Source organism: Liolophura sinensis, chromosome 7 (assembly GCF_032854445.1).
Source record: "Liolophura sinensis isolate JHLJ2023 chromosome 7, CUHK_Ljap_v2, whole genome shotgun sequence".
Classification (NCBI taxonomy): Eukaryota; Metazoa; Mollusca; class Polyplacophora; order Chitonida; family Chitonidae; genus Liolophura; species Liolophura sinensis.
The window spans coordinates 42,718,150-42,731,195 of record NC_088301.1 but is presented as its reverse complement, the minus strand read 5'-3'; the positions used below and the strand labels follow the sequence as shown (position 1 = coordinate 42,731,195).

Genomic DNA, 13,046 nt, shown 5'->3' with positions numbered 1-13,046 from the left:
GCCGTACTCAAGAATATTTCACTTATACGACGGCGGCCAGCATTATGGTGGGTGGAAACTGGGCAGAGCCCGGGGGAAACCCACGACCATCTGCAGGTTGCTGCCAGACCTTCCCACGTACAGCCGGAGAGTAAGCCAGCATGAACTCACAGCGACCGCATTGGTGAGAGACTCCAGGGTCATTACGCTGCACCGGCGCGCTAACCAACTGAGCCACGGAGGCCCCTTTAAATTTACCCTAGACGCAATGAAGCTGACTGATATGCACCCAAAACAACCTACTCTATAGAGATATTATCTGTATCAAAAAGATGACGTCAATATCGGCATGAATGTTTCTTGGTTAATGGGGTATTCGGATAGACAGAAATGGAGAGTGGTCTATGCCATTCAAACGTGTAATCCCTGCATGAACGGTGATTCTAAGTAAGCTTTAAAATTAAGTTACATGTATTTGCAGAACAAAACAAATTAGGACAGACATCGCTCATAGAATTATTTTCCTTGTATTTTGTTTTATTTATGAAAATGAACATACACCATGTGTGTTTTAAAAATTCATCCATAATGAATATAAAAAAAGTCCATTTTTCATATTTAACAATATTCTCCTTGACTGTACGAAATGTTTATGGGAAAACAATCCCCTTCGTAGGTAGATTTCAACAGCTCAACCTTGGGGCAAGTCGGGTAATTTTTCAACCAATCAGCCGGAATTACAATTAAAAGTTAATAAAAGCATAACCTCATAACAACAACATTTAATGTGAGAACAACTTGGCGCACATATATCGGGTGAGTCAAAAGAAAAGTATAACCTTTTTAAATTTGCAAATTTATTGGTATCTTAAAAGCAACACATTAACATAAATCTACTTAAAAAATAATTAGGTTTCATAGGAAAAAGCTTCATGTAAAGGTATTAAGCCGCTATTACCTAATGCAAGCTAGAACTAACATCACAACATCTCTTATCTATTAAAAGCTATAGCTTCAATCCCTTGTAAAGAGAATTTGGACAATACAGTTCAATTAGTTTTGTACTAGAGCAAGACAAATATAAAGATTTAAACCCGGCTTAACTTTTAATACACTTCTGAACAACGTTCTTCCACCGATAAAAATGACCTGAATATGGTGTTAAACGACAATCAAATAAATCAATACGAAAGGCTACAATACGTCAAAACATCATACATACAGGTGGTGCATATACGAAGTAATACCTTCTATAATGGGAACATTTCATCATGCTGTTGTAGTCTAGCAGTTTCAACATAGTCAAACCACAGAACTTGTGACCTCAATGAACAAAATTATGTGTAAAGCCATATCACAGGCAAAACAGTAAATAATAAAGAGTAAAATATTTTATGCAAAATAAAACTGAGTACAATGAAAAAATGAAATCAGACTTTGTTTAGAACAAAATCGTTGAGCAATTTCACTCAGACCCGAGTTTCTTTGAAGACAATATCCATTTCTGCCTGAGACATGATTCTGTGCTGTGGAGATATCGCAGAACGGAGAAACCTAAAACAGAAATTACCAGCAGACAGAAAGTGGTATATGAACAATAGAGGAAAATTACACTTGTGCAGATTGGTGCAAATCAGAAGTATTGTAACTTCAAGATCAAATATAAAAAAGAACAATGACTTGGCCATTTGAAGTCCACTGGCCTTGACTAATCAGGGGCATGCTGAACCTTACTGTTTCTTTATTTATTTCCTTGGTGTTTTCCACCGAACTCAAGAACTTAGTTTGCGCAGCAGCATGCAGTACGGTGCGGTACAGACCACACTTAAACTCTCCATGCACAAAGTCAATCAAATGTTCACTCTTTAGGTGCGGCATGTAATGGTACAGAACATTATAATTATGATCTATAGTATTTTAAATTATATGGTACCCAAATGACTCACGACAGCAAGCAAAACCACTCATAAACATTTCATTTATACGATGGCGGTTATTTTAAGGAAAGAAAACAACCGACCTTTGGTAAGAAACTGACGAACATTCCCATATGTGACATATGTATGCATGTACCACACTCCTGTTAAAAAAGTTAAAACCATCGCAGGAGACACCGCTTGGCGATATTAATACCTGCCACGCCTAAGGGCAATGGTAGACAGCATTATGGTAGGAGGAAACCACGCTAACCCATTACCATCCACAGCCAAGATCATCCACTGCTAGTAGACCTGCCCACATACGAAAGGGGAGGAAACCAACATGCACTGGACATGAACTTACAGGGTCCATGGGTTAGCACTAGTTAATGAAGCATGTCCATTCACTTACTTCTCTATAATGTCATCCAGCCATTGTTTGTGGACCAGACCAGTAAGCCAGCCTGATTCCCCCCGTTTGACATCCAGAGCTTGTAGTCCAAGTTTGCAGCCGAGCAGAGCCCCAGCTATAGCTCCATTGGTGTCAGCATCCCCTGCCTGTAAGCAATTGTGAAAAGTATCTGACAAAGGCAAAACATCAGCGATAACCTGGTTTTTCTCAGTTTTTAAACTGCAGCAAGAAATGACAAAAAGTTGGTCATGCTTTTATAAATGAAGAAACTGTTCATATTTATTCCTTGATTTCACATTCTACGCAATAACATCTCGATCATACAATAGTGATCTTCTTTACAGGTGGTGGAAAATGGCAAGAACCTGAAAGAAAACACTGCAGTTGGTCAATAAACCTTAAAATGCTCACAGTTTGATCCAGATTTGAATTTCTGATTTCTCGACTGATATTCATCTCTTAACAGAATCCACTAGATAATGAGGACAAAAGGTTCAACTGGTCACCCTTGTCACTTTTTATACATACAAGGAAATACAAATTGGAAATTATATCCACGCTTTCTAAACACCCCCTGAACAGGACTGTCTAGTCTGTTTCTTATGTAATAAATTACTTTCTTCAAGATTACCTTTCATAATCCATTCCATAACTGAAGCCTATCAGATTATCAGCTGAATGTACCAAAAACAAACAAACTGAAAAGAATTCATTTGTGATAACCAATATGATTTAATTAAGGGGAAAATGTAACTAGCCAAATGATTTTGGCATTACTAACCTCCATAACCAAACTCTGCATTGCTACCTCAAAGTTTTTTTGTCGGAGGGACCAACAACCACTGCCAAGGCATTTGTATGTGTAGCCAATTGAATTGGGAGCACCGAGATGCAAGTCTTTGAGGCGTTTGCTGTCGTGGAAAACATACTTTCTCAACTCCTTTTCTTTTTCTGCTTTGTCATCCAAATCCTTGAAATCAGTACAAAAAGGTACCAAAATTTCACACTTAATGAATTGTACTGATCAATATAACACAAACATGAAAAAAAAGAATTCAAAGTGAATTTACACAGTAAGTGGTAAAATTTCAAGACTTGTATATCCATAGTTACCCATAGTAACCCATAGTCCATAGTACCTTGAACACATGCTGAACTGCATTCTCAAATGCTTCCTTAAGAATTCCTTCGACATCATATTCCTCCTTAGATGCATTAAAATACTTAGTTCTTTGCAGCATGAGGGCAATTGCTGTTGTAGCCACCACACAGGAAGCCTGACACCTAGGAATTTCGATGTAGAAAGAAAATGAAGGCAGATTAAGGACATAGCATATTACTGCCATAAAAATGTCAAAATCCATTGGGGGTATAAATGCTCACCAAAGCCATTATGTATCTTACATTTACTTTTTCGCAGTATTAAAATAAGAATTATAGCATACAGGTGTAAACAACAATGATGGAAGCAAATAAGTCTTCTATATTTTCATGCAGAAGTTATTTTCTTTACAGAAAACTATTTTGCATGAATCTCTCACACTAAGCTTACAAGTGAAGCAATCATCCCACATTCACCTCAGGAATGGCCAGCTTAAATATCCCTGTGTGATTTAAAGTAACTGCAGCTTAAACATATTTACCTGGGATCAAAATGTGTCACCTTGCATACCTCCAGGGTATTCTGTGTGACTTCTTCTAGGTCATAAAAATGGAGGGCACCCAGCACAGATGTCCTCATGATGCCCCCATTGGGAGCGACTTCACACCCTCTCTCTCTCCAAACAGCCTCGGCAGCCTGCAACACAATCAGCAGTGACAAGAAATGTTCTCTGTGAATATGTAAAACCAGAACAGCAATGACTGCGTGATGGCTTGCAAATGGTCATCTGGTATCAGGTAAAATACAGCCTCCAGTTACTTCACCCAGTCAGGATTTTATTCAGACACCTATTTCCATGACCACCTATGTTGTTTACGATGACCACCCATGATGATCACAACCCAGGTGCTGCTCATCACGACCACCCAGATGCTTCTCATTGCAACTCAGAAGCTGTTCACCATGACCACCGCCCAAAATTTGCTCAGAAGCTCTTCATCATGACAAATGCTGATCATTATGACCACCCAGATGGGGTTCATCATGATTGACCATCCAGACAGTGTTCATCATGATTGACCATCCAGACAGTGTTCATCATGATCGACCACCCAGACGGTGTTCATCACGATCGAACAACCAGACAATGCACACCATGTCCACCATTTTCTTATACAGAGATCACAGGTTGTAGATGTCCTGTATCAAGACACACACATTTTCATGACCACCCAGATGGTGTCAATCATGACCACCCAGGTGCTGCTCATCATGATCACCACTCAGAGGCTGCTTATCATGACCACTACTCAGAAGCTGCTCATCATGACCACTGTTCAGAAGCTGCTCACTATGACCACTACTCAGAAGCTGCTCATCATGACCACTACTCAGAAGCTGCTCACCATGACCACTACTCAGAAGCTACTCATCATGACCACTACTCAGAAGCTGCTCATCATGAACACTACTCAGAAGCTACTCATCATGACCACTACTCAGAAGCTACTCACCATGACCACTACACAGAGGCTGCTCATCATTACCACTACCCAGAACCTGCTCACCATGACCACTACTCAGAAGCTACTCACCATGACCACTACTCAGAGGCTGCTCATCATGACCATTACCCAAAATCTGCTCACCATGACCATCGCCCAGAAGCTCCTCATCATGACCATCGCTAATCATGACCAACCAGGCACTAATCATCTTGATCATCCAGAAGCCTCTCATCACAATCACAACTGCTCACCATGACCACCCTCATGCTGCTCATCAAGATCACCACCCAAAATCTGCTTGCCATGACCACCCTCATGCTGCTCATCATGATCACCACCCAAAATCTGCTCACCATGATCACCCACATGCTGCTCATCATGATCACTACCCAAAATCTACTCACCATGACCACCCACATGCTACTCATCATGATCACACTGAATCAACTTATCATGACCACCCACATGCTGCTCATCATGATCAGCACCCAAAATCTGCTCACCATGACCACTGTCAGGAACCTGCTCACCATGACCATCACATATCATGACCACCCAGGCACATCATGATCATCACCTGCAAGCTGCTCACCCACAAAATGCTCACCATGACCACCCTCATGCTGCTCATCAAGATCACTACCCAAAATCTGCTCACCATCGCCACCCACATGCTTCTCATCATGATCAGCACCCAAAATCACCATGACCATCACTGCTCATCATGAAAATCGCCCAGAAGCTCACCATGACCACCCAGGCACTAATCATCATGATCATCACCTGCAAGCTCCTCATCATGATCACCCAGAAACTGCTCATCATGATCACCCAGAAACTGCTCATCATGACCACCAAGAAATTGCTCATCATGACCACCCACATGCTACTCATCATGATCACACGGAATCAACTTATCATGACCACCCACATGCTGCTCATCATGATCAGCACCCAAAATCTGCTCACCATGACCACTGTCAGGAACCTGCTCACCATGACCATCACATATCATGACCACCCAGGCACATCATGATCATCACCTGCAAGCTGCTCACCCACAAAATGCTCACCATGACCACCCTCATGCTGCTCATCATGATCACTACCCAAAATCTGCTCACCATCGCCACCCACATGCTTCTCATCATGATCAGCACCCAAAATCACCATGACCATCACTGCTCATCATGAAAATCGCCCAGAAGCTCACCATGACCACCCAGGCACTAATCATCATGATCATCACCTGCAAGCTCCTCATCATGATCACCCAGAAACTGCTCATCATGATCACCCAGAAACTGCTCATCATGACCACCCAGAAATTGCTCATCATGACCACCCACATGCTGCTCATCATGATCACCACCCAGAAGTTGCTCATTATGACCACTACCCACATGCTGCTCACTGTGATCACCACCCAGATGCTGCTCACCATGGCCACCCACATATTGTTTATCATGACCACTACCCAGATTCTGTTCTCCATGATCACAAATATTCTGTTCTCATTGATCACATACATTCTGCTCTCACTGATCACATAAACTCTGTTCTCATTGATCACATACATTCTGTTCTCATTGATCACATACACTCTGTTCTCCATGATCACAAATATTCTGTTCTCATTGATCACATACATTCTGCTCTCACTGATCACATAAACTCTGTTCTCACTGATCACATACATTCTGTTCTCATTGATCACATACACTCTGTTCTCCATGATCACGTACATTCTGTTCTCATTGATCACATACATTCTATTCTCATTGATCACATACATTCTATTCTCATTGATCACATACATTCTGTTCCGCATGATCACATACATTCTGTTCTCATTGATCACATACATTCTGTTCTCAATGATCACATACACTCTGTTCTCCATGATCATGTACATTCTGTTCTCATTGATCACATACATTCTGTTCTCCATGATCACATACATTCTATTCTCATTGATCGCATACATTCTGTTCTGCATGATCACATACTTTCTGTTCTCATTGATCACATACATTCTGTTCTCAATGATCACATACATTCTGTTCTCAATGATCACATACATTCGGATCTCCACGATCACATACATTCTGTTCTCCATGATCACACACGATTCTGTTCTTTATGACCATACAAAATTCTCTTTAAAAAGTCAAGTTAAGAAAAACTAAATGAATCTTATCTAATACAACAGTTTCTCAATGTCCTCATATTCTTCCAAAACTATTACATTATTAGTGAGTTTCTCAGCAAATTATCAACAAAAGGTCATGATTAGCTGCATCTATGCAGTCAAAATGAGCTTACCACACAGAGGACATGTGCTGGTAACTTTGAACCAAGCTGAGGAGCTCAAAGAATCTGTATGCAGAGGCGAGATAAGTCGCAAGTGACTGCATTTATAGAACTGGAAAACCCTGGATTTACATGTGAGAAGGGCACTGATACTATTTGGATTTTGGTGGAACACACTTCATTGATGACATTTTTGCAGGGCAATCCTTTACAACTATCCATTACATGTAACCTAGACCTACGTGGAAAATATGAGTAAACTGGCTATTGTCTTTTATCTTTAAAAAAGATCTTCTAGCTTAAAGCTCCATGAAAACTTGGCCCTTTTTATCTAGCAGGTAAGCATGTAAGATTAGACGAAACACTAAACAAATATATTTTTAAAGACAACCCACTATTCATCAGCACTAAACAGTACAAAAGACATTTAACACAGCTTTTCACCTTGTGAGGTTCTTTTAAGAAGATGGATTTGTTGATCACTTGACAAGTAGTCATGCCCATTCCCATTCCAGCAAAATCTCCCAACTCCCTAAAGCCTTCCTCCCTCCATTTCTTCAGACGAGAAGCAAAGTCTTGAGCCATTACCTACATGTATTGGATAAAAAGTTGACCTATGACCATTACAACGGGATCAATGTACATGATACGGTCACACATGTGCCACACACCATAAAGATTTCACCATACGCAAATTGGTCAAGTTCGTGTTAATTTGAATTTGTGGAGTTAGTGCAAGTTATAATAACTTAGTAGAAAATACAATGCATTAAACAACTGTTTTACATGATCTAATACGGTACTTCTATAAAGCAGATATATCACTATAAGTTATATTAGTATTATTATATTAATATTTAGTGATATACATGTATATCAAAAAAAAAAATGCAGGCAAAAGCAGTACCATACAAAACAAACATAACTGCAAACAATTAACCACTGCAGGTAAGCATTTACAAAGTGAATGGGAACTAGTCAGACATACATGTAGAGTCAAGATCCTAAGTACCCCGGGAACTAGTCAGACATACATGTAGAGTCAAGATCCTAAGTCCCCCGGGAACTAGTCAGACATACATGTAGTCAAGATCCTAAGTTCCCCAGGAACTAGTCAGACATACATGTAGAGTCGAGATCCTAAGTCCCCCAGGAACTAGTCAGACATACATGTAGAGTCAAGATCCTAAGTCCCCCAGGAACTAGTCAGACATACATGTAGAGTCAAGATCCTAAGTCCTCTGGGAACTAGTCAGACATACATGTAGAGTTAAGATCCTAAGTCCCCTGGGAACTAGTCAGACATACATGTAGAGTCGAGATCCTAAGTCCCCTGGGAACTAGTCAGACATACATGTAGAGTCAAGATCCTAAGTCCCCCAGGAACTAGTCAGACATACATGTAGAGTCAAGATCCTAAGTCCCCTGGGAACTAGTCAGACATACATGTAGAGTCAAGATCCTAAGTCCCCCGGGAACTAGTCAGACATACATGTAGAGTCAAGATCCTAAGTCCCCCAGGAACTAGTCAGACATACATGTAGAGTCAAGATCCTAAGTCCCCTGGGAACTAGTCAGACATACATGTAGTCAAGATCCTAAGTCCCCCGGGAACTAGTCAGACATACATGTAGAGTCGAGATCCTAAGTCCCCCAGGAACTAGTCAGACATACATGTAGAGTCAAGATCCTAAGTCCCTCGGGAACTAGTCAGACATACATGTAGAGTCAAGATCCTGAGTCCCCCGGGAACTAGTCAGACATACATGTAGAGTCAAGATCCTAAGTCCATAAACTTTAAAAAATGCTGTTCTGCAGCATATAAATGTATTTCATACTGGGTGTACAAATTGGCAGAGTGTGTTTGTTAAGCTTCAGCTGAACATAGTGTTTCTTCATTTCTTTGATAATTTTCAAACAAATTTGTGCCAAATAGATTCAAGTTTGAGCCGTAGTCCTCCATTTTTGTTTACAGTGAGACTTTCTGTCAAAGTTACTTCCTTCACACCACATTTAAATCATTGACTGCTCCTGTTATGCAAAGCATGAACTAGGTATGAATGAAGATAAATACCTTAAAAAATCATAAAAAAAATAATAACAAAGTACTTCTGTGACTTGTATTTACTTTTCCTCGGTTGTCAACCGTGGACTGCATAATGAGAATCATTTGGTCAGAGTCATCGGTCCAGTCTCCCACTTTCCACCGCATTCTGTGCATATCTGGAATCTTGTCTGTGTATGCCAAGTTGTTTCCTTTCCCATAGGTCTGCAAACAAAGGCAAATCCAGTTCATTATGAAACTAAAAAGTTGGTGAAATAAAAGCAATATATCTACTTTGTTGTTACTGCAACTGAAAGGAACTAGCAAGCCACATCTTCTGGGTCAGACAATAATCTGTTAGTAATTATCATAATGGTTTTACATACAGCTGTGTAATCTTAATTGAATTGACAAATCACTACAACTTTTTTATATATGGTTACCATTTGATTTTAATCAATCAGCTGGTAATCTGCTAATCTCCTTTTGAAAAAAAAACATCTAATATGGAGCCATAAGTAATCCATGTGAAGCTGCTGTGACAGAGCTAAATATATGACCATGAGTACACCACATATGAAGAGGACTATGATCAGTGGTGTGTCTGGCAATCAATGGCATATATTCTAGACATGAACTTAGTCGTTAAAACTGTGCATACTAGTTTTGTCATAAATGCTCTAAATTAACAATACAATGATGTATTACGACTCTTTTCTGCAAACTGAACTAACATAGTCTATTTTCAAACTTAACTAAATACACTTATCTCTGGGCTATATCTGCAGCACACACCACCTGTCTGACCTATATGGCACAGATAAATGATAAAAGGAGAGACTACATGATAAGCATTGTTATATGTTACGAGACTTCAGTTCATTCACCACTTTATCTTAAACGTACTTCTTGGGCTTCAGCTTTTGACATAAACTCTGTCAACAGTCCCAAAGCATCTCCAATGCAGTTTCCATAGATAACAGCTCTGATCTGCTCCTCTATGGTGCCAAGACTCTGAAGTAATCAATTGATCACAAAGTGATTCACAATGCAAGCAACAGACATTCACTGATTCAATTTTTTTTTCCACTTTTAAAACATATGTGATTACCCCAATTCTTCTAAAATTTGGGACAGATATTAGTAGTGCTGAAAGTGGAATATTACATTTCTTTACCAGCCTTTTGGAAAAGTAAAGATATGAGTATGTTGTTCATTAGATGGTCTAACCATGTGAGAAAAAGAAACTCAATATTCCTGCTACAATTATGTATATATTGGCTAAAATGAGTAGACTAGGTATCCCAAAAATTAGCAGAAATAGGGTAGTTAATCAGGTATATGGGTGGAAAAATCTAGGCAGATCACGTGGGAAATCATCCGACCTTGGTCAGTACCTAACGTTTATAAAGCTAGCTGAGGCTGGATTTGAATCGGCAACCTCATTACCTCTGGTCACAGGTAGGTGAGCTTTTCCCCTTGCCTCGCCTTCCACCTCCCCATACACCAAAAGTACTTAATTGCAGTTCATAATTAAGGCAGCATAGAAAGCCTGTGCCATGTCATTATGGCATTTCAAGGTACATGTGATGATTGCATGTGACAGTTTTGATTGTAGAGTATCTCAGCAACAATGTTTTTGCACTGTGTGACAACCTCATGATGCATCCATGTATCTGTAGTCAGGGACAATATAAGTAGGTGAAACAATTTACTAAACTGACATGCACTGAACGCACTAAATGCACTGAATTTGAAGTAAAGGACAATCACAGTCTTCATTTCTGCTACACTGATGACACCATATGGAGAACAATAATCTTGTCTAACATGAATGAGTTACTCAGACAGTAACAGCCATTCCACACATTCCCCTACCAAGGACATGTGAGTATCACTGGACAAATATGGAAAAAGTTGTGATGACAAACAAAAGCTACTGAGATACCCCAGTCCTGTATAGTTTCCAGTATATCCAGAAGAATAAACCCTGTTAACTGATACATGTACTGAACAATCTGATACCAACTTCCATTTTCCAGGCAGTGTGGGATGATGATGAATGTTTTTTCATTATACAATACAGCATGTGTGTGGGAGTGTCCATGTTTGATGTGTGGAAGATGGACAGGCGATGTAACTACTCACAACTGATTAATTTCCTTTATTTATTTGTTTATTTGATTGGTGTTTTACGCCATACTCAGGAATATTTCACTTATACGACAGCAGCCAGCATTATGGTGGGAGGAAACTGGGCAGAGCCCTGGGAAAACCCACGACCATCTACAGGTTGTTGGAAGACCTTCCCACTTACGCACAATTGTTCAAAACTACATTCACATATAAGTATAAAGCTATGCATGGTGCCATCTGTCATGGAGTATCCTATTAGTTATTCACCACAGTTTCAATATAGGCCTACTCCTAACATTTATGCTCCACATAAGGTAAGCTTCTCAAAGAAAAGCCAACCATACTGGAACTACCTTATAGCCTTACACTCGATAATTTCATTAGCTCTGAATTTGTAGCTCTTTGTCCATCAATATACAAAATAGGAGAGCTGCAGCTGTATCTAATAGTCTTTCTCGCACAGAGGATGGCAGCTAGATTTGCTGACAATCAGCTGGATGTGAAGTAAGGATAGCTCTTTAATGTACAAGGTACTTTAAGATTTGAATTTCGACAGGCTGCTAGCTGGTTAATAAAGAAAAACAATATAAAATGAAATAAAACTTTTTGAATACCGGTAGGCCTACTTATCTGCGTATTGCCTCCCATATGTAAATAATATGCATCATCCATGTAGGCCTACTGGTATGATAAATTGTCTTGTTTAGGCTATCCTCCTGTCAAGTTTTATCAGAGAGGTACAACAAACCAGCTGCGCAGCGTCTGGCTCTGTGGTTAACTCTTCAACATGGGCATCCGAAACCGATCAAGCTCATGGCCATCGCTATGCTAATGCTATGCTTTAACTACAGACTAGGGTATGGGTATTTCAAAACAGCTGTTCCCACTGATTTCTAGTCTATGCATCAGGAGATTGTTCAATTTTGAGTCTGTTTAGTATTTCCATTAACTTACACCTGTCGAATGCTTGGCCATATCGCTTGGTTAAAGGTGAAACTCCACTGAAGCCCTTTGGCTACATTTAACAACACAGGGTGTCATGAGAAGAGTACTTCCGTTCCCCTGGTGGATGTAGGCTGACGAGTACTGTTGGTACTGTTGGAGAAATGTTATTTTCTGCCATTACTCATTTTGTTGTGACGAGTAGAGCGGCGCGTACACTGGTACATTGCCCGTATAATAGTAGGCCTACGTAGACCCAAGCCTATTGTAAGCCGTTTTGATATTTATTCTCGAATTATAAATATGTGCTGATTCTTCGGTTATTGTGCATATGCAAAGTTTTTTATGCATATGGATAAATTTGTACATATATACAATTCTCTTGTACATATGTGCAAATAAAACTTTTGTGTTTTTATTTATGTTTTTTATATAGTTTTTTTTTGGCCAATAGTTACACATGTAGTTGTCTATATAATTATTTTGCACATATTCATGCAAATAAAACTTTATTTTATATATTACAAAATAGTTCCACATATGAACAAGGAATTGCAAATATATGTGAAATAAACCTTAATTCGTTTGAACATATGTAAAAATCGTTAAATAAAAATGTATTTCACATATATGTAGAAAGGATTTCAACGTATAAATAATTTTACATACAGGCCGGGTATGTCTAAATAAA

The 13,046-nt window shown here is 39.4% G+C and overlaps 1 protein-coding gene across 2 annotated transcripts; it reads right to left on the bottom strand.

Annotated features, from left to right (window-relative positions):
- Nucleotides 1–866: 866 nt before the first annotated feature.
- Nucleotides 867–12,527, bottom strand: LOC135471129 (uncharacterized). 2 transcript variants are annotated; one of them, XM_064750209.1, is made up of 9 exons: nt 12,368–12,527; nt 10,184–10,291; nt 9,362–9,502; nt 7,678–7,821; nt 3,954–4,108; nt 3,450–3,594; nt 3,092–3,280; nt 2,311–2,456; nt 867–1,533 (listed from the first exon to the last, which is right to left on the bottom strand). In XM_064750209.1, exons 1-9 carry the CDS (start codon nt 12,386–12,388, stop codon nt 1,449–1,451), a joined length of 1,134 nt encoding a protein of 377 aa, XP_064606279.1. In that variant the 5' UTR covers nt 12,389–12,527; the 3' UTR covers nt 867–1,448. The 2 variants fall into 2 exon arrangements, with proteins under 2 accessions (XP_064606279.1, XP_064606280.1); XM_064750210.1 differs by lacking the exon at nt 7,678–7,821.
- Nucleotides 12,528–13,046: the final 519 nt, after the last annotated feature.

Bases quoted from the DNA above. Each gene is read 5' to 3' on its own strand.
- LOC135471129 (XM_064750209.1), bottom strand. From the start codon at position 12,388: ATGGCCAAGCATTCGACAGGT. The intron at 4,109-7,677 runs GTGAAAAGCTGT...ATTGTGTTGCAG, and splicing joins TCTTAAAAGAACCTCACAAG to GCTGCCGAGGCTGTTTGGAG. The intron at 3,595-3,953 runs GTAAATATGTTT...CGAAATTCCTAG, and splicing joins GTGACACATTTTGATCCCAG to GTGTCAGGCTTCCTGTGTGG.